This window comes from Tiliqua scincoides, chromosome 9, assembly GCF_035046505.1.
Source record: "Tiliqua scincoides isolate rTilSci1 chromosome 9, rTilSci1.hap2, whole genome shotgun sequence".
Classification (NCBI taxonomy): domain Eukaryota; kingdom Metazoa; phylum Chordata; class Lepidosauria; order Squamata; family Scincidae; genus Tiliqua; species Tiliqua scincoides.
This window is the reverse complement of record NC_089829.1, coordinates 19,175,385-19,201,406: the sequence shown is the minus strand read 5'-3', so window position 1 is coordinate 19,201,406 and position 26,022 is coordinate 19,175,385. Positions and strand designations below refer to the sequence as shown.

General features: G+C 46.3%; 1 protein-coding gene across 2 annotated transcripts in view; it reads left to right on the top strand.

Annotated features, from left to right (window-relative positions):
- The window catches only part of KCTD15 (potassium channel tetramerization domain containing 15), a 70,741-nt gene that overhangs the window by 3,996 nt on the left and 40,723 nt on the right, over positions 1-26,022 (top strand). For both annotated transcript variants that reach the window (XM_066637639.1, XM_066637638.1), the window contains exon 2: positions 2,393-2,571. In XM_066637639.1, the coding sequence (XP_066493736.1) occupies positions 2,408-2,571 (164 nt within the window). In that variant the 5' untranslated portion in view covers positions 2,393-2,407. The remainder of the gene's footprint in view (positions 1-2,392; positions 2,572-26,022) is intronic.

Here is a 26,022-nt window from a genome sequence, read left to right as displayed (position 1 = left end):
GCTCGGAAAAAAAACTTGGAAGGGAAGTATATTATTTCTTTACTGCAGGGTGAGGTTCTGAACCACAGATGAAGGCTTCAGACCTATGCACAGTTACTTAAAAGTAAGCCCATGTTGGATCTAGTGGGATTTGCTTCCAAGGATATGTATTTGGGGTTGAGTTTTCAGATTCTAATTCTAATGTTGCTTCCTAGGAAGTAAGCCCAAGTTGGAGCTTACTTCAAGGAAACATATCTAGGATGACAGCCCATCCAACAGCTTGCAGGGCAAAGGCTTTGATGCTATATAAATGTTCAGCAAATGGATAGACATCTTCAGTGTGTGCGTATAGATCCAGGACAGCTAGTCCAGGAATATCACTCGGAGTCATGCTGTTGACTTTAGTGAGAGCAGAGCTGCCTCTATCTGCAGTGATTTCTACCTAGGAGGATGCATTCCACAGTAAACCATCTTGCTCTAAATTGTTTCAGAGCTTCCCCATGTGCTAAGGTTTTGTGCCAAAAAGTAAGAAGGCATAAAAGGTGCATCATCCCTTGACAAATTGCTACCTCAAAATTTGAGGAATTTCCTAGGCAATTACTGTGATGCTGAGAGCATGTGCAGCTCGATCAGGGATATTGGGCTTGCTGGGGTCAAAACTCAGGCGGGCAGAGGTGACAGCAGTTTGGAGAGCCTGCTGTTGAAGCCTAGGAATTCAGTATGAATAAGAGCTTAAGAAGAGTGTTTTTGGTAGTGGGGAAATATTTTTTGTGCTCCTTTTAGAGACAGCACATCTACAGTCAGAAGGACACATGCCAGAAGACAATGGGGATTCCGTGTCTCATTATTTTGGTGATGTGCAGTACTTGCTTGCGCTTGCCCAGGGCAAGACCCATTGAGCGGAGAGCAAGCCAAGCCAGAACGCCTTCCTTTGCATGGATTTAGCCCTTTTCCTTGAAGGTGGTGCTCTCCTGATAGTGTTTATACTCATTTCCCATCAAATGCTTGAAGTTCTGAAAGAGTGCTTTGGGTCGTGCGTAGGGTAGACCTTCATCCGTGCTGCTTGTCAAGAGAGGGGAAGATGTGGATTCATAATGGGGTGATGTATTTCTGAAAGCCTTCCTGCAGAATAGTTTCTCAAACCTAGTTGTACTCCTTTAAACCATGTCCCAAAATGAATTTTCTAGAAAATTTTCTGAGTTGCATGTCGGAATAAGGCTTGTCTATGCTAGTTCTCCTGTTATTTAAAAAGGAAAGTTTAGGAGTTCTAAGAAACAGGATCAAATGTGTCTATAAGAAATGGGAATTCGTTGTTATTTATTACATAGGAAGTGTCTGACAGGTGTTTGCAGGGTATAGGAGCTGTGTAGCTTTACTGCAAACCAGAAAAGGAAATTAAACGGTGTTCAGAAATGTTACATTTCTCTGAGATTTGACACTGTGCTCTAACACATACAGGGTAGAAGCGTTGCGGCCCGCCCTGCTTCCAGAATCATGTGTGATTTTTCCATTGGTTACCTGTTTTGTGCTACAGTATGTCTTGTGCAGAAGTGGAGGGGGGGAGTTCTAATCGTCGACAGTTCGAAACTGATCATCTTCAGAAATGTCAAAGTGCTTTTGTCTTGGCATTTATCAGAGTTCTTTAGCACTTTAATATACATCTGAATTTTGGTGGATATGATTTTAAAAAACATCTCTGACTTGAATCCTGCTATTAGAAAGTATTAAATTTGAACAAGATTTATATATAGTCTGGTTTTGAGTGAGATCATAGGATAATTGAGAGGGTTAGTGGTCACTTTTGAAATATTTGGCTTTGTCTCATCTTCTGGTTTTTGTGTAGCTGGGTTTTTTTTTGGTCCCAGTTTGAAAGCATGGGCTATAGATCAGTAATAGATATCATTTTTTTGTTGTGTTGGTATTTATTTAAAAACAACAACAAAAATGAGTTCTGATACGAATTTTACTAGATGTCTAAATGAAATGCCTCGGGTACTGAGGAAGTCACTAATTTAGAGGTGTCTCGTTACTGAGACAAACTTGCAAAAAAACCCTGAATCCCAATTCACAAATTGGTTATTCGTTTGTCGGGATATTTCACATCTAACACATAAGCCCGCGACCTTTAATTAGAATTTTGCAGTTTGTTTTATGCCCCTGGAGGCTGACACCTTGAAAAAGATTTTTTTCCCCTCCTTGATTTCTTATTGCTAATAAGCATCTTTCTCTTCGCCCCTGGTCCTTTGAAGAGTATGATGCAAATACACTTAATTATGGAGGTGGCAATAATTTGTTAGCCGAATATGTGATCAGGCAGATGTAAAAATGATCTTATTAGATCTGTGATCACACTGGAATCAATGCACAGTTGCATTTTAAAAGGAAACTGTTCTTTTCTGTCTGGGGCTTCTAGGAGGAAAGAAGAGCGATGTCCCGGCTATCGTTGACACGGTCCCCAGTATCTCCCTTGGCTGCTCAAGGAATTCCTCTCCCCGCTCAGCTCACCAAATCCAACGCCCCCGTGCACATCGATGTAGGAGGACACATGTACACCAGTAGCCTGGCAACCTTGACAAAGTACCCCGATTCCAGGTAAGGCTGTCACATTTTCAAGCCAACGTCCTCGTGTATTTTCCTTCCTTGAATCCTGAGCTCACTTGGGAGGACTGGACAATTGTAATCATGTGGCTTTAAGGTTATGGAGACTAAAATAATGCATATATTATTTTCAAACAAACTCTTTGGTTTTTTTCCCATCCTGTTTTATAATGCTACGTTTTCGTCAACCCTCCAAAGGAGCTCTTATAGGATTTAGCAGTTCAGTTTTGGGTATTGTTGTCAATGGGAATAATCTTCCTTTTGGGTCTAATGGCATTTTTTACTTTCTAACACTCATAAGTCAGTGTCACTGAAATGCATTTTATTCTGACACAAATGTGCTTAGAATTGGGTGTCAGTCGCATTCACTTGACAGGATTCCCTATTGTGCAGCCAGCTGTTGGACTTTCTAACTAATTTGGAAATAAGTCCTGTTCAAAGAAACAGCCCTGCAACTATTGCACGCCTTTGCTCGTGCCATGGAAGTAAGGATCAGGAAAATGTTAAAGACTTACTTCCCAGCATGTACGTTCACTGTCGGTGTGTTAAGGAATTTGTTCATGCTTTTAAGGGTGAATATCTGTTTTTGAGTATTGCACGATATTTCTTCATTGCACCCATTAGTGCTAAGGTGGGGGATGGAATCCTAACATCCTAGCCAACGGAAGTCACAGGTGCTCATCTAGGCTTTTCATTGCTGTGTTGTTCTGAGCTCCTTGAGGTTCGATTGCTCTAGGGCAGGGGTCTCCAAACTTTTTGGCCAGAGGACAGCATCAAATGTCTGGCATGGTTTTGAGGGCCGAAAAAAATTAAATATAAATTTTATATAAATAAATTAGAGATGGAACTTAGATGTGTGAATAAATGAATGAATGGGCTCATTTATTCAACCTCTCCGGCCCTTATAACACCCTCCAGATGCAACCAGAGCATAGTTCCAGTGATATTTGGCAAAGTGGGCTAGTGGCTTTCAGGGGACAAGAGGCTGGGCCGGATAGAGGCTTGCCGCGGACCACATATGGCTCCCGGGCCTGGGTTTGGAGACCCCTGCTCTAGGGTGATGCTTAGATTAAGCTCTAGGATGGTGTTGTGTGGATGGAAGTGATCTCCAGAACATGTAATCAGAACATGTCAGTATCAGGTAGATTGCGGGGGGGGGGGGTTGACACTTCAGTGGTCTCATTTAATTCATTGTTTGGTTTGGCTTACACTTTATCATCATTCAGGGACACATGGCTGAATACAAGATTGCTGTTGAGCAAATCCTATTCATTTCCATGGGGATGTGTGCAGGAGAAGATTCCAGTGAATTTCTTTCTTCCTGCTAAGATGTTGTTTATGTGCATGCACCCCCAAAAAATATATTAATGAGACTTAGACTGCAATCCTAACCTCACTTTCCTGGGAGTAAGTCCCATTGAACACAATAGGACTTACTTCTGAGTAGATTTGCTTAGGATTGTGCCCAAACTCATGTTTGCAAATGTATAAATAGTATTGGTGTACTTGTCAAGGAGCAGGGGTTGACTTCAGGTCCCTTTTTGCTGCATTCATGGTGGCAAACCTGGATTTATTGCTGCATAGTATGTGAAAACTCACAGTGATCTGTGTCAGGTTTGGCTGTGGGAAACCCAGGTTTAAAAGCATACGCATGATTGTTGATGCAGGAAATAATCAATGTTGTGGTGGTGTTTTCACCAACAAACACATGACGTGTTGTCAAACATGCATTTGCTTGCATAGTTGAACATGCTTTTGTACATGTGCAGGAAACCTGCTTGGTTCTGGATTCCTCATTGCGTCTCCCCAGGTATTTTAAGACACATAAGCAGTGTTCACATGTCGCATTTGTGTCACTGGCAACCCTGGTGTTGCATGTAGGCAGTGGTGGGGGAGGGATCTCGGCCCCTGCTTGTGGTCTTCCTGCAGGCATCTGGTTGGCTGGTCACTGTGAGAGCCAGGACGTTCTCCGAAGTGTGCCTTCGGTGGACTCTGGCAGGGCTCTTTTACAGTCTTATGTTAATGTTCTTTTTGAGATTTCCTACAGATATCATACAGAAGTGGAGCTAACTGCTGTAGGGCTTGAGCAAGTTACTGTTCTTGAGCCTTGCCTTCCTCAGAGGGTTGTTGTGAGACAAAAGTGGATGTATCACTACACTCCTCAGGGAAGTACAGGAGGCAAGGATAACAAATATAGTAGTAGGCAACCTTGAACTGCACAATAAGGAGGCATTATTTTTGCTCCCGAATGTACAGGGTTTGCCCAGAGCTCTGCTATTGCAAAAATATTTTTGCTCTTGAAGAAGTTGGGCTCTTTTCACTGTGTCTGTGCTGGCTAGCCTCCAGACCATAAGTGGCATTTACGGAGAGACCCTGCAAGGTTTTTTTTGATGTTGTAATGAATAAGTCTTTATGATTTTGTTGCAAAGTTAGGGTGGAGTCCTTTAATGGCTTGTAAGGAAAGTCATGAGATATTAGTTGTGGAAAATGCTCAAGAGAATGGATTGTGCCGAACTAAAGCTATATTTTTCAGGAGGATGCCTGCGTGAAGATGTTGATGTCAAGATTTGTGGCCTAGGCATCTGCCCAATGTTCTGAAAGATTTCTAAAATCCCAAATCAGTTGAGAATGCTGTGGTTTTCAAAGTGTGTTCTGGGTCTCCTGGGGTTCCATGGGCATATGCTAGAATGGGTTCCCCACTGAGATGGCCAGTCAGGGCAGAAAAATGTCTCAGAAAGGAAGCTTGGCCAATGTCCACTATAGCCGACCTTCCCTCTACTACACATCTACTACATGTAACTGAAGGGGCAGTGCCGTCTCAGTCCTAGGGCACACTCTCGGCCTCAGAGGGTGATGAACCGAGTGTGCACCTGGGAAAAGTTTCCAGAATCCCCTGCAACATCCAGGGGCTCTTTGGGCTGAACAGTCTGCATGGAAAGGCTTTCCTGAAAATAGCAGGTTTGAAGACCCCTGATAAAAAGGAAAGTTCGCAGAACAGAGAGACTCATTCAGCGCCAAACATCTGTTTCATGATTAAAGAGGAAAAAAAATCACAACGTAATATTTAAAGTATTCCCCATATTGGAGCTATTTAAGAGAAACAGCAAGTATGAAACACGGAAAAATGAGAGCTCAGAAACATGAAGTCCTACATTTGATTTAGAAGTGGTTACTCTTAATAAGCAACTGTGGTTCAGCCCCACTGAAGGGAAGGGGGAGGGGGAAGCCCAAAACATACTGAAATGTGGAAGAGCTCGTGACGTGGTTGGAACTGGGTCATTTTCTTCCCCATAAGTAAGCCCAGCTTGGGGTGAAAGGCCTGGGCAGGTGAGGGTTACTGGTGCATATTGGTAGGCAGGAATGACCCCTTTTCTGTGCGGCAAACATGTATCTGGGAAATGTTGTCCACCCTGAGAAAACCAGGAGTTTGGCAGTTCTGCTCACGTGCTGTGTGCACTTGAAACAAAAGATGTGCTTCTCTTACTCTTTAAGACACATGAGCGAAGGATGTAGTTCTTTGTTCTCTGTGTAACTCCTACGTTCATACTTGTTGCTCAAGGAGAGCAGGCTCAAAGAATATCTCTGGGCTTTAGCAAGCGATTTCAAGGCACTTCATGTACATTACCTGAAAGCTTCACACAGCTAGAGTTGCATAGTGGCTAGCAACCCAATCCTAAACGGCTGCCCCATGGATAGAAGTAGCGTTCCATCCGCGCTGGCTGCTGCAAGGTGGCTGTAAAGTGTGTTCTGACCACATGTGTGGCTGGAGTGCCAGCAGGAAGGGTGGAGCTTTTCTGTGCATGTTGTCCCAGTGCTGGCCACCTGCTGGAACAGGTAAGCCAGTGCTTGAGAGGGTGGGGTGGGGAGGATAAATGGGGCAGGAAGGGACAGGAGTGGAAAGCTGCAAGGAAGGAGTGGGAAGCTAAAGAGCTGGCGCAGGCCCAAGGAGACCCATTGAGGGTGGGAGACTTATGTAAGGGAAAGGGGTTTCAATCCCTTTTCCCTCGCGCTTCACCCCCCATCCCTCGCTGGATACAATACACACCTTTGGCTACAATAGCAGAGGGGATAGGATTGGACCATAAGAGACCAAGCTGTGAATCAAGACTTCCTGGTTCAAATCTCACCTCTGTCCTGGCCTCACTAGCTGGCCTTGGGCAAGTCGCTTCCCCTCAGTCTTCTCTATCTGCAAGATGGGGATAACCATACTAAACGCACCTTTCAGGGTTGTTGTAAGGACAACATTGAGGTAGGTGTGATGAAGGTGAAGATAGCATTAAGCGTAGAGCTGCCTGCACTCAGAGAGTGTTATGTGAATGTTAGTGTTGCAAGCAGGGTATCAAAGGCAGGCAGGTGAACTGGTGTGCTGCATAGATTGTGGGCTAGAACCAAGGGTACAAATTGCACCTCAACCACAGAGCTCACTGTGCCATCTTAAGAACATAAGCAGATGTTCAAGTCAAAGGCCCTTCTAGTCCAGCTTTCTGTATCTCACAGTAGCCCACCAGATGCCTCTGGGAACACTCAAGACAACAAGATACCTGTACCTGTATGCCATTCTGTGGCATCTGGCACTCAGAGATAGGCCATCTCTAAAAACCAGAGACTGCATGCAGTAGTTACAACTTGTAATCTTTGATGGACTTTTCCTCCACAGCTCTGTCCACTCCCCTTTTAAATGTGTCTAGGCCAGGTTCCATCACAGTGTCCTGTGGCAAGAAGTTCCACACGTTCTGGTCTTGGTCCAGTTACACTCTTTCAGCAAAATTTCTCCCACCAAGTTGTTGTGAGGCTGAAATGAGAATTCCCAAGTCTTTGCAGAAAGCAGGGGAACAGGGAATAAGGAGATCTGCTAGGAAAGGCAGCCACACCATTTGGATCTTTCTAGTGTAGAAGAAAGTTAACCAAGAGAGATGGACAGGGTAACAGAGGTTTATAAAAGGAAGTCTGATGTGAAGGAAGTAGACAGAGAAGAGGTTTTTTTCCCCCTCTCCTGGAATGCTGGAGGTCATTCACAGAAACTGATTGATGTAAATTCAAGACAAGGAACTGAAAGTACTTCAAAATAACAGTAAAATTAATGTATTGAATTTGTGGTCATAGATTGTGGTTGTGGGTACTTTCTTAGATGAATTTCAAAAAGGATTGGATAAATTTCTGGAAGGCCTTCAACCCAGTGTTCTGCTTCCATAGCTCCTTCCATCAGAAGAAGGGTAGTCACCCGCTTAAATAAATCTTGTAACTTTCATCCATGAGTTAATGAGGTAAATTTGCATATGAACAAATACAATGGGTCTGGGGCAAATTGGGGCAAAACACCTGTGGACTTTTTGTGGTACACCTGTTAAAAATCGCAGATCTAGAAAGAAGATGCTTGAGATGGGACATGATTGAGATGTATACAATTATGCATGGGATGGATAAGGTGGGCAAATGGCCGTCATTGTCCCCCACACAACACCAGAGCCAGGGGACAACCACTAAAATCAACTGGCAGGAGAGTTAGAACAAACAAAAGGAACTATTTTTTTACCCAGTGTGTAATTATTCTGTGTGGAACTCCTTGCCACAGGATGTGGTGATGACACCTAGGCAGTGGCGTCACTAGGGTTTGCGTCACCCGGTGCAGGATGCCAGCGCGTCACCCCCATGCAGTGGGCGGGGCAACACCCCAGGTGGTGGGCATGGTGATGTACCATCACTGCCCCCACTGGTTTTTTGGCTGTACCTTTTGATAGGTACATGAAATTTCTGCATGAAATTACACATTGATTGATATATAACATGATGGTATTATTCCAACAAACTGTGATTTTAGTGATTTTGGTCACTAGTGGTGTCACACACACACACATGTGCGCGCACCCCCAGGGTGTCAACTTACTAACACCTTATTGCAGCAGTCCTCAAACTTTTAGCACTGAGACCCACTTTTTAGAATGACAATCTGTCCAAGACCCACCAGAAGTGATGTCATGGTGGAAATGACACAATCAGGAAAATTAAAATAAATACATATAAATAACTAAAGTAAAACAATCAATTAAATAAGCAGAAGCCAGCCTTGTTCCACCAAGTGAATTTCCTCTGTAGCCTGACTGCAATAACACCCCCTCTCCAAAACCAGTAAGGTTTTCAGCCCTACCCAGTGCCCAGTTCAATTTAACAACTTCTGTTTAAACCAGATCACTGTCAGGATCCACCTGGCTTTCCAAGTCTCAAAAATGTTCACCTTATCAGCTGCAGCCTCTGTTTTGATCCTTTTTAGTGGGGGGGGGGCTGCCTTCTGGAGCACTTGTTTAGCTGCAGGTGCATAGGATCAGGATCATTCTGGTAGCTTTGCACTCTCCTTCACCTGATCTTCCACACCAGCCAAGGCACGTTTGCTTACTTGTGAGTAAACACGACCATGAGGTTTAGTTTCCCTTTCCATAGGGCTCAGTACATTCATCTGCTTGGAGGGAGGGACTTCCTTGTCAGGTGTTTTTGGGGGCTGCATTCATTGGATCAGGACCATTTTGGTGTCCTTGGATTTCTCTCAGCCTGCGCTTTCCAAAGGACTAAGGCAAGTTCACCTACTCATGAGTGAACGCGCGATACGGCTCACTTTCACTTTCCATAGGGATTCATGCATTTTTTTGTTCTCCAGTTTTTTGGCCATAACTTTTGATAGAAAGGAGATTTCACTCTGGTTTTTGCATTGCATTCCGCTCAGAATTTTGCATCCAACAGTATATAATATGATGGGGTTACTCCTAACCACCGCGATTTTAGCGTGTCACCCCCAGTGCACGTCACCCGGTGTGGCCCGCACCCCTAGCACCCCCCTAGCGACGCTACTGCACCTAGGCCAGATGCCTTGAAAAGGGGATTGCACTGATTTTTGGAGGAAAAGTCCCTCATGGATTGCATGATGACTTTATGCAACTTCTAGGTTTTAGAGGTGGCCTGTCTCTGAATGTCAAGTGCAAGGAAGTGGTGACAGGATATAGGCTTGTGTGTTTCCAGAGTCATCTGGTGGGTTGCTGTGCGATATGGGCAGCTGGACTAGATGTGCCCTCGACCTGACCCAACAGCGCTCTCCTGATGCTCTCCTGCTAGCACAGTGTGGCTTGGCTGTATCATCACACACTGTCATGGTCTTGCCAGTGAGGTATCAGCGTGAGGTGAGGATTCTTTTTATGAGGATTCTTTTTATGAGGTGAGGATTCTTTTTTTGATTCTGGAGGCTTTCTAGTTTTGGAAGAAAGGATGAAAGAAAGGACATGGTGTTCAGGGCCCATCAGTGCTCTGCTGAGAGAAAAGGGGTAGTGGAGTAGGTGGGGAATTTCCCACCCTCTTCACATCCTTACGCAAGCCAGCTTAATTGGGGCCATGTGGAAAAAAGCCCTGTGGTAACCAAATCTGAGCACTCATGTGGGACGTGATCCAAAACACTTAACCTGTCTTACACAGAGAGAGAGAGAGAGAGAGAGAGAGAGAGAGAGAGAGAGAGAGAGAGAGAGTATTCTTGCTGTCTCCATTAGTATTATCCTCCTCTTCAGTTAGCCTGTTTCCACAATTAGGAACCTGCAACCAGATCTTATGCATGTTTACTTACAAGTAAGTCCCCCCCCCCCACCAAGTTCAATGGGACTTATTCCCAAGTAAGAACTTGTTGTTTATAGCTGTTGACCTGAATGCACCAATCCAGGAATAAGTCCCTTTGAACTCAGTGGGGTTTACTGACCTGAAAACATGGACAGAACCAGATCGTTACAGCCAAATCCTATTGGACCTGTGAAGGCAGATTGGACCTGGGAAAGGGGTGGGTTTAGCAGTATCACCCTCTGCTGTATCCTAAGTCCCTTCCCGGGCCCAATCCACCTTCAGGGGTGCACTTGTGCCACTTATATAGCTGGTGCAGGTCCAAGTAGACACCTCCCATCTTTAGAGGCTTATTCCGGGGTAAGGGAAAAATTGTTTCCTTGTCCAGAGGAGACTGCCAGGAGACCCCCCTCAGGATGCAGCACAAGCCATTTTGACACATCTGCATCAGTGGGGGAAGGGGGAAGCATACAGTTGGGCTCTTGAGGCACAATCCTAACCAACTTTACTGCACTGAGGTAAGGGCAAAGAAGCCCTGAGATAAGGGAACAAACATTCCCTTACCTTGAGGAGGCCTCCATGACTGCCACCCAACTGTAGGATGCAGCACATGCACCATTGGCATAGCTATGTCAGTGCTGGAAAATTGGTTAGGATTTGAGCCGAATAGCCCAATCCTATGCATGTCTACTCAGAAGTAAGTCCCATTAGAGTCAATGGGGATTACTCCCAGGAAAGTGTGAATAGGATTGGACTGTAAGTTACCTTTCCAATATTTTGCCAGTGAAATCCGGACAGTATCCCTTTGCATTTAGTGAACCTCTGAAATAATGGAGTGAGACAAATCCCTTCTGGTGTTCATGTCTACTATATACGATAATCTTATGAAATCATTAGCAACATTCAAGCTGGCTTGCGCGTAATACCTTTGCTACGACATGTGGATGAAGTTTCTCATGAGATGGAGGCAAAGCAACAAGGCCTCCATTCGCCTTTTCCCAGATGACCAGAACCCAAGCCTGTAAGGTGTTTTGATCCAGCTCCTCCTCCACATCTATTTCCTTTTTCTGTATCTTTCTCCTCTAATCACAATTGTTTCACCTTAGGGAGCAGACACCTTAAATCCTCTGGATCCTTTCATAATTCCTTTGAAGATAGCTGGCCCCATCATCTCAGTGCTGTTATCAGAAATATGTTGCAAACAAAAGATGTGAGAATTTGAAAGCATCAGGGGTCTTGCCCTAGATTTTTCTGAACCTTTCTGTTAACCAGATCATGTAGTTGCCTACTACCAGATGATGAATTGCAAGGATTCCCCCACCCCAACCCAGTCTTGAGGGTGAAACTAGATCTTTACATGCAACCATGTACTTAATTATTTGAAAGATTTATGCTTCATCTTTCAACGAAACAGAGTCTTCATGGCAGCTTACAATCAATTGCAGAAACAATAATTTAAAAAGTACACACCCCACCGCCACATCCAATGCACGTATGCACATAAATATGAGCATATATCTGGATCCCTCTGGCTTACCACAGAGGCGAAAGGCTGTTCCCCTTTGCTTTTTGCAGTTCCAGGGCAATTGGCCATAGCAGCACTCTTCTGCGGAGAGGTGGGAAGCATGATTCCTGCAGCTGCTCCTTCCAGATAGAATGAAATGTTAAAATAAAATTAAATGGTTAAATAGTTTTGTTCTGTAGAAGGCGGAGTGCGAGATGGAAGCTGTACTCCCTGGTCAAATAGCAGCCATGGGGCATGATGGGAACTCCAGGGGGCAAATGGTTAACACACACCCCATGTCCCAATCTGGATCAGACACCACAGTGTGTTACTTAATAAAGAAAACAGAAGTCCACAGAGCTTAGAATAAGATCTAGATCGGCCCGTAGACTTGTAATGTGGCATAGCTAGAAAGCTGCTTTATCAAGCACTTTGGAGGATGTAAGCACATGGCTATACTCTACCAGTCGGCAAGAGGAAGCAGAGAACCATCTGAGGTTTTGAGGAAGCTGGATACAGCCTTCAAAAGCATCACACAGTTTTTGTTGTCATCAGAGAGTCATCACTAGGTCTACTGTGGCCCTTAGTTGAAAGAAGCAGGTGCCAGATTTATGTATAAATCTCCAGGTCAGCATTGTGTGTAACATGCAACTTGGCTTGCTTACATGAATCATCCATGCAGAGGATTCTGGGGGGATGCTCTCTCAGTTTTTGTCCCACTCACTGTGCCCCTCAGTGGTTCAAATGAGCCCACTGGTGGTTCCCAGTGAGGACAGCTGAGACAATGTACACAAAACACTCAAAAAGGTTGCATAAATTCAGTTAGCACCTCCTGCCCACTCCCAGCATGCTCCATTTTTGTCCATTTATATAACAATGGTCTGGTTCAAAAGAGAGCGACTAAGATGATTACGGGGCTGGAGCACCTTCCTTAGGAGGGAAGGCTACGGCGTTTGGGCCTCTTCAGCCTAGAAAAGAGATGCCTGAGGGGGGACATGATTGAGACATACAAAATTATGCAGGGGAAGGATAAAGTGGATATAGAGATGCTCTTTACACTCTCGCCTAACACCAGAACCAGGAGACATCCACTAAAATTGAGTGTTGGAAGAGTTAGGACAGACAAAAGAAAATATTTCTTTACTCAGCGTGTGGTTGGTCTGTGGAACTCCTTGCCACAGGATGTGGTGATGGCATCTGGCCTGGATGCCTTTAAAAGGGGATTGGACAAGTTTCTGGAGGAAAAATCCATTACTGGTTACAAGCCATGGTGTGTATGTGCCACCTCCTGATTTTAGAAATGCCCCAGATGCAAGGGAGGGCACCAGGGTGCAGGTCTCTTGTTATCTGGTGTGCTCCCTGGGGCATTTGGTGGGCCGCTGTGAGATACAGGAAGCTGGACTAGATGGGCCTATGGCCTGATCCAGTGGGGCTGTTCTTATGTTCTTATGGTTTTGACAATGCTTCTCTGATTGGCCTCTGTGCAAGAGATTCGAGCAAGAACAGGCCATGAATGTGCAGATTCCCCCCCCCCCCCACACACACACTCCATTGCACACAGAATCCTGTGAAGATGGGCTGGTCAGATGAGCATCATCTATGCTTGCCCTATGACAGCATTGACTGACACCAGGGGGAGGGTCAGAGTCCCTAGTACAGGAGGATTGCTTTCAAATGACTGAAATGGGTTACACATACACATGAGCAACAGAGTATGTTACCAGTTAATAACTCTGATTATCATGTTACATGTGATCAAGACCAGTGTTTTGCTCAATTCACACAGATCATTCTTCTCAGCTTCTCTGAGCACTGAAATCATGCTCTAGATCTAAAACATACCCAGGATTTTCCTGCAGGGAAAGATAGGTAGCGATGGGCCACCGGTCTCATTCCCTGCCTCCTTTCCAGAGGCCCAGGGATGCGCCTCCCCAACTCTCTGAAGGGCTTGTAAGGCCCTTGGAGAACTGAAAAAAACATCACTTTCAGTTTCACGGAGGAAATAGGAAGTGATATTTTAATGCCCTTAGAAGGTCTTCTGAGGGCCGGGGAGGCTTCCATGGCCCTCAGAATGCTTTTTAAGGGCACAAAAATGTAACTTCTGGTTTCCTCCATGAAACCAGAAGTTATGTTTTTCGTCCCTCCGAGGACCTTACAAGACCTTCAGAGGATCGGGGAGGCTGTGTGCTGCTTCCCTGGCCCTCAGAACACCTCTGGGGGAGAGGTCCTCAGATAAGCATGCCAGTCAACTGAGTGCCACAGAGGGGTGCCATGGGGGGGTGGATGGCAATGTGGCACTGGCCCCAAAGCCTGGTGCCCAGAGTTTTTGTCCCCCTTACCCCCCTTCAGGTACACCACAGGGGAAGACACATTCATTTCATTCATTCTTTTCTAAACCTTTGACTTATTCATTGGTCAACTATCATTTTGTTCCTAATGACTGGTGCCCTCTCTCTGAACTGACTTCTTTTAAGCATTTTTCAAAAGTAAGCTCAGAATGTCTCAGTGATTTCTTCAGGGATTCTGAAGCTGCAAGGCTGATGCTGTTTTATAACGAAACACATTGGTGCATCCGCAATTTGGAGCGTCTCCTCTGGGATCCTCATTCATGTTTTCACCCTTGCTTCACACCAAAGAGGCCAGATTACACGTTGACACCCGGGTGGAAATTTACATGGCAGATTGTGATGGCTTGGGCAAAGGAAAAACTGTTGCCGCCTCTGTGGTGTCATTACAAAAAAAACACTTATACACAGTACACACCCTTGCACATTACAAGAATTAATCTAGATGGAGGATTCACTGGTGGCAGCCACCAAGTAATAATGGCCAGACTCCACATTGCTTTTTCACATAATATGTTTCTCCGAACTGAGCTTGGGAGGGTCACAAATGTGCCATCAAGCACGTTTGCGCCTCCAAGGGAGTAAGCTGCACCAGCACATGGAGGTGTGCTAGCCCATGGAGGCCAGATCTAGCCTCTATGGCAGTGGCAGTAGGTGAGTTCATGCCATCCGAGTTCGGCCAGCGGCCAGTGCAGGGGTCGGGTGTGGAGGCGGCGGGGAGGAGGTGGGAGGGAGGCATTCTGGGGCAGTTGGAGGGTAGGGAATGGCATTCCTAGTGGCAGGTGGGCAGGGAGCAGGAGGCAGGACCAGGACACAACAGTTATGTCAGATTTTAACCCTGTTCCTGGGCTGTGTGGCGAAGCTCTGGGCTGCTCCGTCCACTCGTCAGGTGGTGCAGATCTGAGTAGACCTATTGGGGTTGTTGCTGCTTTACCTGGGGTAAGGGGAAAAGTTCCCCTTGTCTCGGGCTGAGCCACAGTCAGCCCCAACCTTGTGCTGCATACAGCGCAGGCCTCTTGGCCTGCCTGCTCCAGCGCAAGTTAGGATTGTGCTGTCATACATTACAGAACAATGATTTTTAACTGTCTGTCGCGGCACATTGGTGTGCCCTGAAAGGTCCGCATGTGTGCTGTGGGAGCTTGGAATACCGCAGTTGAGCTTTGCTGAAAACCCATCCAGGTTCTGCAGCTCTGTGTTTAGGACAACTGTCTGTAGTAACGAATTGTCTGTCCCAGTGGCAGAGCCGGCAGAGAGACAGACAATTCATTACTATAGTCAGTTGCCCTAAGAACAGAGCCGCAGATCCCAGCAGAGTCCCCCTGAAGTGACATCGCAAGAGATGAAGATCATAGAGAAGACCATCGAGATCAGTGTGCCATGAAAAGAAAAGCAATCTGTAGCCTATACAGGGGTCAGTACAGAGTCAGAAAGATAATGCCCCACTTCTGAAGTCTAGGTTGTGACACACATTGTGCATCTTGACCGCTCCCTTATTTTGCCCACTGTGTGTTTCTTGACGCGTTTTAGTGGAGAAAGGGCTGTCAAGGAATTCAGTTCAAGAGGGGGACTTACTGAGGGCAGGAGGTGAAGGTGGCTTAACCTAACAGTTGTACAAATGAAGAACTGGGGACGTCACAACTCAGAGTAGGTAAAGAGAAGGTAATGGAGCACCCAGTTGCTTTAAAGGTCCTTAAGTCCCCAGGACCAGATGAACAACACCCCAGGGTGCTGAAGGAGCTGGTGGGTTGGATCTCAGAGCTGCCGTAAATAATCTTTGAGAACTCCTGGAGAACGGGTGAGGTGCCCGAAGACTGGTGCTGTCCTCATCTTTAAAAATGAGGAAAGAAAAAGATCCTGGAAAGTGCAGATTGGTCAACCTGACATCAGTGTCAGAATGGGTCCTGGGACTGGTTATTTAGTGCAGCATTTTCCAAACTGGGTCAGAACCCACCAGTGGGCGGTATCCCAGTGTGTGATGGGTTGTGATGCAATGCTCAGATCTGCCCCCAAAAGCCTAACCCATAGTCCCCAGAGGCTGCTTGTGGGTTGCACTGGCTGCTGCAGGCCTCCATTGGCCTCTGCAGTCATTAGAATGCCTCCTAGACACGACAGGAAGCTACTTCCAGTTTGCAGAAGTTACTTCCAGTCTATTTCTGGGTTGCTTCTGCAACTTCTCCTTGGGTTCTAAGAAGTCTTGACCCAGCCCTGATTACTTGTCCCATTTCAAGATCCCTGGGCGAGGTACTGAGATTTTGTTTGCTAGCAAAAGGCCATGCATCGGGATGTGACTGCAGGTTGTCAAAACAGGGCGTTGATCCTGTTAAACATACCGTCTAGTCCTAGTGTGAATGGCTTTAAACCAGTTTAAGCAGTGTAGAGATGACAGCAGAGTCCATCGGAAGAAAGGAAACCAAACCTGTTTAGGCAGAGCAACGCTGGAAGCTTTTGTCTCTTCTTGCCCAAAGGCGGGGAAGGAAGCTCTATAGAGTTGGAACTGAATTGAGAAAGCAGGGACATTGCATCTGACTTCTAATTTTCAAAGGTTGTGTAACAAGGAAATCCTTCCGGGTGCTGAGTACCTCCAAATCCTACTGCTTTGGGAAGAGAGAGGAGCTCTTAATCCAGCAGAGCTGGGCCTTTAGGGAAACAAAAGGATACAGAGATAGGAGCTGGGGCTTTTGTTTCATGGAAAGAGCTTTCATTCTCCCACTGATTTTGACACCACAAATTTGTATTACTGAGACATAAAAGAGCAGAGAGATCCTGCTGGGACAGCAACCACCCCTGTGTGTGTGTGTGTGTGTGTGTGTGTGTGTGTGTGTGTGTGTGTTTCGAATATTTCACCAGTTTGCAAGAAATTCTAACAAGTTGGAACAACATGGCCAATATAACATACTAGGGCATGGATCATGCACAGACACCCCCACTGTGTGAATCCTTGGTCATTCCTACACTTGAGAAAGGGTGATAAAGTCACAAGCATCCATCGTCTGAGGTTGTACAGTCCCTGCATAGGGCTTGCCCATTTCATGGCACTTGGAAATTATTTTTAATTTTCTCCTGGTGCACATTGGGCTGGATCATGGGTTCCCTGCTTGGAGCAACTGACTGCCACTGTTCTGTTTCATCTACCTTGCAGTGATGTCATTTGGGGTTGGACCAGAGGTGCCTTCTGCCCACTCAACTGCTTCATTTTTCACCTCCTTGTTTAATAAGCTGGTCAAAGTCAAGTTTGCTTTATTTGATAGAAATAGCATATCTTTGTTCAACAACAGCAGGTGCCCTGAAGGGCATGAGTTTCCAAAGTGTCCCTGATCATGGATTAGGAAGGGCTCAATTTGAGGGTACAGTGGATTTCATTGCTGAATAGATAAAGACAACTCAACTGACTTCTGCCGAGTCAGACCTTTGGGCCATCTAGGCCGGCCTTGTCAGCACTGACTGGCAGCCGCTCCTCAGGATCTTTTCCAGCCTTGCTACTTGAAATCCCTGGGGGGGGATACCAGAGATCACACCCAAGTTCTCCTGTGGGCAAAGCATATGCTTCACCAGAATAAGTTCCACCATAGCTGCTTCACATGTTGTTAGCTGCTAGCTTCTTTACTTAGAAATCGAGTGAGTGGCCATTTTCTCTCTCGTAACAGTCTTGTTAGAACAGCGGGCCTGTTCCCTGCCATTTAACATCGATGAAGGCCCATTGTAAGCATGATGTGGTACAGTCCCCGCATAGGGCTTGCCCATCTGGGCTGGCCCATCAGTTTCCTCTACCCTTTGAAACATTTAGAAATCACAAATTTGCTCTTTTTCTTTTTAAATAGTAATAAGTGTGGGGAGGAGAGATCTACATCAAAATGGGAGCACAGGCAGAAAGGGACATTAGCCTCCCTTGACCCCCGGCCATTTCCCAGCGAAAACAGTCTCTTCCTCTAATCTGTTTGCTCCTGAATATGAAATTGCAGCAATTGACCCCTCCAGGGGCAAATCATCACTTGTGGGTGGGGACAGTTCTCAGTGGGATCATGGCATGAGCATGGTATGGGGACAAGGCATTGGGGGATCCCTCCTTCTGTGCTACTGTCCCAATTTAGATTATGCCCTCACCCACACACACAGGTCACAATCCTAACCCACTTTCCAGCACCAACGGCATAAGGGCAATGCAATTCCTAGGTAAGGAAACAAACATTCCCTTACGTTAAGGAGGCGTCCGTGAGTGCCCCCCAACTGCAGGATGCAGCACAGCTATACCAGTGCTGGAAAGTGGGTTAGGATTTGGACCATAGTTGCTGAAAAGAGGCGTTCAGGAGATGACAGTGTCCTAGGCAGGGCTGCACTCCCCTGGCAGCCTGGGGGTGTTTCTAGACCCCACTTTGCTCTTGGAGGCCTTTAGCAAGTCTTGATTGGTGCCCCAGCTGCAGCCCTCCCTGAAGAATGCAGACCTGTGTGCAGTGATCCATGCCTTAATCTCATCTCATTTGAACTACTGTAACACTCTCCTGCTTGGTCTGCCCTTGAAGACTGTCCAAACAGTGCAGCTGGCTCAAAGTACAGCAGTTAGAGTGCTATTACCCATCCGTTTGAACACTATACTCATACTCTGTGAATTGTGTTGGCTGTCAGTGTTTCTGGCTTCAGTTCAAAGTGCTGGTGATTACCTGCAACTCCCTACATGGGATTCTGGAAGGACTGTCTTTTCCCAAATCAATCTGCCCCCACTGCTTTTGTCATTTGTGGACCTGCTCCATATTCCACCAACATCTGTGGTGTGGTTGGTGGGTTTGCAGCATGCAGGGTCTCCTCAGGGGCAGCCCCCCCCAACTTGTGAATTCCCTTAGAACCAACCCTTCTCTGTCATTTAGCCTTTCCTGAACCTTTTTTTTTCAGTTCAGTTGCCCTTTGATACAGTTTTGTTGTGGTTAGTTTTAAAATATGAGTACATTCTAATATTCGTACATTCTAATATTGTGTTTGTTACATTGTTGTAAAACACTATAATGGGACAGTAAGTCAACTTTTAAAAAGCTTCTGTAAGTACAGTGGTGCTCTTTATCTGTGGGTTCAGATCCCATGGATTTGACCCAATATGGATTCCGAACCTGAGTCTGGAGGGTCCGCAGAGGACCTCTGGGCGTGACCGAAAGTGCCTTCCAGTTGCATCCAGGTGTGTGGGGAGACTGTGCATGGCCTCTATATGCCTCAGAAGGCCTCTGAGAGGCACTGATTTGCTGAGACATGTATTGTCTCCTTGCTCCTCAGAAGGCCTCTCAGAGGCATGCTCAGTTTGCCAAGAAACTGAAAGTGCCTCTCAGAGGCCTTCTGAGGTGTGGGGAGGCCACACATGATCTCCCTGTGCCTCAGAACACTTCTAGACACGACAAGAAGACCCCTCCAGTTGCATCTAGAGGTCCTCTGTGGGCTTATTTATGGATTTCAGTATCCATAGGTTCAGTATCCATGGGGGTCCGGGAACAGAGCCACCGCAGGTACCAGTATCCAACCTGTAAATAAATGTGTTTAACGGCTCAGCTTGTTTGGCTTCCAGTCTCCATGAAGGCTTCAGTCCTGATGCAGTTGATCATGCTTCTTTGACGCGGCCACAATCCAATGGAAATTTACTGGGGAACATGCCCCATTTAATTCAGTGGGTCTTGCTTCTGAGTAGACGTGTTAGAATTGCGTAGTCATCAACCTTTCATCTTGCTTTCAAAGACACATTCTCTCTCCCCAGTGGCCAACTACAGGTGACTGTCACATTTGCACCTTCCCCGTCAAGCGTCCATTGCCTCCGCTGTACCGGATGTCCACCTCGTTGACCAGGGTGCTCAGTTTGATGTGATCACTTTCCAAGGTTTTGTTAAAACGTTCCTGTTTGAGACATCTTTCATCCCCAATTGCGCCTGTAATGGAAAAGCGTAATTGGATTCATTATTCAAATAATTCCAGAGCACAGCACATGTCTTTCTCCATTCCCTTTCATCCCCGAACCCACCGTTACTCAAAAGTTTTATACACGCAGACACTATACACAATCTAGGACTTGGAGGGAAAAAAAATTTCTCAGCAGCCCCTTTGGTGCCTTGACTTTTTCAAAATATCTATTGATGGCTTATACCCCAGCTCCTATCTACGGCAAAAATAGATATTCTCATCTGCACAGCAAAGTATAAACGTATTAGGTTTTGGTGGTAGTAATAGATCCAGCCGTTCCTCCAGGTGCTTAATACAGTAGTTAGTGAATGTAATATCCTTCAAAAGCGTTGAAGAAGTAGCTTATGGTTGAGGGGGTAAAAAAAATTCCTGGGGTACTCCAGCATCAAAGTCACAAGGTAGGAATACAGTGTTATTACGAAAATTAGAGCTGGAGAAACCTATTACTTTGTGGGACCAGGCAAAATTGTGCCACTCCTTGGAACGCAGCCCCCATTCTTGTCTCTCAGTCCATCCAGCTCAATAACGTGACAGAACTGGCTCCGTGTCTTTGTCTTCTTAGTCCTGGTTTTCCGTAGACAGGAAGGGGGGAAAAGAAAGACAAGGCCCTTGCAGGGGACTTGCTGCTCCATAATGACAGTCAGCCTCAAGCCATGTGGGATGAAGGAAACCCACTGGCAGGAGAGTTAGAAGAGACAAAAAGCATTTTTTTTTAAATCCAGCCAGTAATTGAACTGTGGAACTCTTTGCCACAGGACATTGTGATGGCACCTTGCCTAGATGCTTGAAAAGAGGATTAGGCAGATGGTTGGAGAAACATCCATCACAGGTTACAAGCCATAATGACCATAATGTAACCTCTGGGTTTTTGAGGTCACCTATCTTGGAACGCCAGGTGCAAGGAAGTGGCAACAGGACGAAGGTCTCTTGTTGTCTTGAGTACTCCCTGAGGCACCTGGTGGGCTACTGTGGGCTACAGGAAGCTGGACTAGATGGGCCCTTGGCCTGATCCAGCAGGGGGGGTTCTTTCCAAAGGGGTTTCTGGGGCAAAGGCGGTTGCTCCAGATAGCATGTTCATCTGTGTATGAAAATGATGCCTGTGGGAACTATTGATTCTTACTGCTAGCTCGCAAGAGGGTTCACAGCACATGTGCAAACTCTAGTAGAGAAGACTGAAGTAGTGCTGAACTGTGGGCCTCTTGTCTTGGGCCCTGGACAAATGCTCAGCTCTGCCCACACTACAGTTGGACCATGGAATCCACAGGGGTTCCATTCCAGAACACACACACACACACACCCACAGATACAAGAATCTGTGAATACCAGAATCCACATTTAAAGCCCTTTAAAAACAAACAGAAAAGCACCAACATTTTTACCTTTTTGCGGCCAAACTGCGCTGTTTCCTTTCCTCTCCCAGACTTGCCCCAGAATGCGTTGCGAAAGTTAAAAATGTTGAATGCTGGCACTTTTTTTAAGGGCTTTAAATGTGGACTTCCGGTATCTACTGGCATCCATGATGAACCAAATCTGTTGATGCTGGACCCACGGGTACCACGGTGTGACTGTATCCTGTCTGCAGTTTGGAGCAGTCTGGAGTGTTAGGATGTCACAACGCTGGAAAAGGTACAAAAATCAAAGCGATGGATGGATTAGTTGGAGCACCTTCCCTACAAAGAAGGGGTACATAGGCCCACCATATTTAATTTAATTAACAGTATTTATATTCCGCTTTTCAACTGAACGTTCACAAAGCGATTTACAGAGAAAAATCAAATAACCACCGTATAAATTATACAGTGGCAGAAAACTCCATTGTGTATGGAACCAAAGCAAAAGCCTGCAATGGTTTTCAAGGCCTAAAACAAGGAATTGCCTTTCCTGTCCTCCAAGTACAAGAGTAGTACAAGAGTCTCAGGGCCTGATCCTGAACTGTCAGTGCTGGCCCTCAGCTGGTGCTGAGTGTCACAAATGTGCCATATGGCACACCCACAACACTCAGTGCCAGGTCAGGCCCACCGCACACCGCCTGAAGCAAGGGATGGAGCAAGGGGCGAGTTCTGCTCTGCTGAATCCAGAACCCTGTGTTGGATCTCCCAGCCTGACACAGGGCCTCTCAACTCTGCACTGGCTAAATAGCGGGGCCTACTTCCTTACCGGGGGAAAGGGGCGAATGTCCCTGAACTGTGACATGAGTTGGTTCAAAGTGAGAGCAAGAGGGCTTTTTATCCTTTCCGTAAACCAGGCAGTGACTGGACCTACAATGAAGGATCACCCATAACGCCATCATATCATGGCTTGGAATGGAATGAATGGTGATGCCGGCACTTCCTCGATGAATTCCCCTTAGCAAAATATTTGTTGCAAGGATTCCAGCTGAAGCATGCATGACTTACGATTTAAGTATAGATTTGTACTCTTAGCCAGACACATTTCCTCTCCAGTGTCTATAAAGGTATCTTTTTTTCTGTCTCTGCCCGGATTCAAGGCAAACTGGCTAAACTAAGTCGGACTTGCAGGTGACTTGTGAATGATGCGTTTGTCTCAGTCTCGCATTTTATTGCTTTCAAGAGACAACTTCATTACCATGCTGCCTGTGCTCCCTAATTGTAGTAGTGCTGGGGACTTGGTGGTGAAAGGATACTCTGTACATGCCTGGAGGTACTGTATCCTCCAGAAGTTTGTCACTGCAGAAAAAAATTATTTGCGCTAGTAAAATCAGTGGTCTAAAAAGCCTAGATTCTGAGTTCAGACTCTAGTGTTTTATTATGTGCTATGGCCCCAAGAGAAAGGAGGGCTCTGCTGAAATTCACCATAGAAGTGATTTCTTTATGGTGCCAGATCCAAAATGGGGTCTGAAACTGAACACAGAACCCCAATTGAGACTTAAACTAGTCCTGACTACTGGTGCTTCCTGTGCCGTTCACTTTGCACTTTCTAAACACAAATGTCTTTCCTAATGTGTTGTGCAGGCTTGATTTAAATAATTAACATTAAATAATGAACAATAAATGCTCTCAGGGACTTTATGTAAAAGTCCATTATGTAAAAAGATTGATGATCGCTAATGAAGCTGTTCATCCTCCAACCTTTCACAGTTGATGGAGTGCACAAAACCTGGGGCATAGAATTCTAAGACAAAAAGCTGTAGCTCAGAGCAATATAAGTGCAGGCAATGGACTTGTATTCCATGACTAGGAACACAGGCGTGAATCAGCCTGCAAGTCACAGGATCCCAAAGTAGAACCTCCTTGTCCAGGAGCAGTATTCTTTACAGTATTCTTCTGATCAGGTGCTGGCCACAAACCAGAAGAGACGGCTGCTTCCAGTATACCCTTGCCTAGAGGTGACAATGCTGGTGTTTCTTCTGCATTGCTTTAAACAGTGAGCCCTTTTGGGACAGAAAACCTTTTTTATTGATTTACCTTCCTCCATAAATGGCTCTGATAAGTTTTTGTTGAAGCATAAATACAGTGGGTCCTCTTTATGTGCAGATTTGGAACCTGCTGATTTAACTCACCACAGGTTCCAAACACAGAGGTTGCATTTGGGAGGTATTCTGAGTTGTGGGGAGGATTCTGGAAGTGACATCCTTGTGCCTCAGAAAAGAGGTCAGACCATAGTTTTTGTTATCTGCAGTTTTTGGCATCCACGAGGGTTCCAGGAATGGGACCCCTGCAGATGTCAAGGGCCAACCTGTATTTGTGACCCAAACCCAGTCCTTTCCTCAAGATATGCCAGTGTATCTCCGCATGCATAGACGTAAGGATGGCCCTGCCAGTGCAGAAGTCCATCCATTGATGGACGCTGACACAGTGCCAAAAAATGCAGCTCTGGGGTAACTCAGGCATGGACACAACTGTGTTGGTGGAGGGGCCAAAATGGGAAGGAGATGGACTATAACATGGGAAGAACATGGGCTGAATGAGGAGGAGTCGGTATGTGCCATATCCTAATCCCCCAGCACCAAAAGAACATTATGAGACAACAGGCATAGAAGAATTAAATCCATAGGGCAGGGTTTCTCAAACTGTGGGTTGTGACCCATTTATTGTGTCATGACACAATGCCCAGTAGCTCCTGGTTTGGGCCCTCCCACCTCTCCTTGCATCTGGTTGGCTCCAAAATGGAGCCCTCCAGACACAATTGGAGGCTACACTGGGCCTATGCGGGCCTCCAGAAGTAGCCGGAAAGTCACTTGCACTTTTCAAGTTTTTGCAAGTGACTTTGGGTTGCTTGCAGAGGCCTTCTGAGGCCTGTGGAGGCCTGGAGAAGAAGGTGGGTCACTGTACCCTCCACCACAGAACAGGTGGGTCACAGTAGGGTGGGGGGTTGAGAACCCTTGCCATATGGAATCACCAAAAATCTCACCTTGGGCCACCTGCCTGCCCTGTCCAATTTTCTGCAATGGAGCACTGGTTATAGTCTACATTTGGCAGCCAGTCATTGTGGACTCATCACAAGATACACAGATGGCAGTGAACGCTTCTGTTCTGAAGGTTGTTGTATTGTCCAGACTGCATTCTTTGTGCAAGGAGGTTGCGATTTGTGTGTTGTTGGGTTTTTTTGGCATATGGGAGGGTGGCACAGAGGCCCTGAAGTGGGACCTGGAGTAGGGCTGTGGTTCGAAACCAACCAAGCTGTTGCCATTTCCTTCCCAGTTCCCTGAGGCAACCCCATCTGCTCTGGGCAATCCCTAAACTGCAACACATTTTTCCTCCCTTGCCGGCTAAATCAGAGGTAAGGAGGAGGTGTAGCTAGTAGGTGCATTTGGGGCAAAGGAGGGGAGAGAAACAGCATTTGCAAGCTGTTTACCTGTGATTCTTGCCCCACTGTCTCTCGGTTACGGTAAGGGTGCATTTCAACGTTTTGGAGATTTGGAATGGAACCACAGTGCTGAAAGAAAGCATCTCTAAACCATGGCCCACAAAATCACGTTCCACTTGTAATGATATTGTTTGTGAGAATGTCTTGTGGTGGGTTTGGTTGATATGCCTCAGGGCAGGAATGCACAAATCCTACCTGTTGTGGAGGTCTTTCTGGTGGCCAAATCATAGGTTAGTGTGTGCCTCCCAACCTCTTGGGGATACCTTTTGAGGGAGATGGATTTTGGTGGTATTTGCGGAGAGACTTCAGCCCAGTTGGGATGCACTCAGGACTTTCATTCCCTAAGGACCTGGAAGTAGTTCCTTGTGGTGCTTGATTTGCCTGGGACCAGCTTGGTGCAGCATGTGGCCCAGAGGAGGCTGAGCAGTATTGAGCAGGGGACCAAGATCAAGCTGCTCAAGTGGGACTTTTCCTGTAGAAATTCTGCTGTGGGCTGTGAGGGTTGAGGGACTTTGGTCTCCATCAACCTGCCTAGGTGCCAACCATGTTTACTGCACTGGCAAGGGTTAGATCCATTTATCAAATGATGCAGATGCACCATTGACCATTCAAGCCATTGCACCCTGGGCTGTTGGAAGAGATCTTGGGGCACACCTTTTAAGCCATTGCTCCATTGACACCCCTAAGATTTGCTTCCTGGCAGTAGCGTAGCAAGGACAGGGCAGGGCAGGAGTGGTTTGGTTGGGTGTCAAAATGCTCCACTGAGCAGCTGGTAGACCTGACCCCTCTTGGGGATCTTGAGTTGGAAGCCGGCTCTACCGTTCTCTTTGAGTGGCTGCTTGAAACGAAGGGTAGATCTGGCCTCCCCCTTGAGATCCCTAGTAGTAAAGTATACTGGCCATTCAAAGCCATGGGTAGACCTGGTCTCCTCCTTGAGATCTCCTGGAAACAAAGGGTAGACTTGGCCTCCACCAGGGGTTCTCAAGGCAGACCTTCACTTGAGTGGCCTGCCCCTGGTGTCCAATATCCTATCTATGCTACCACTTCCCAGTGCACCATGGGAAGTTGTTTATAGAGCAGAGCCAAAGTTCAAGCCTCAATATCTCAGCCTCATTCATGGGCTGCACAGCTGCTTCCCTCCATTGTGGATGCTTCGGGGAGGGGGGGAAGGCCTTCACGATGGGTGACGTTTGCCCACTGGGCTGGGAACAGGAAGCCTGGCAACAGGGATGCTTCACCCTCTCCCTGTGCTAC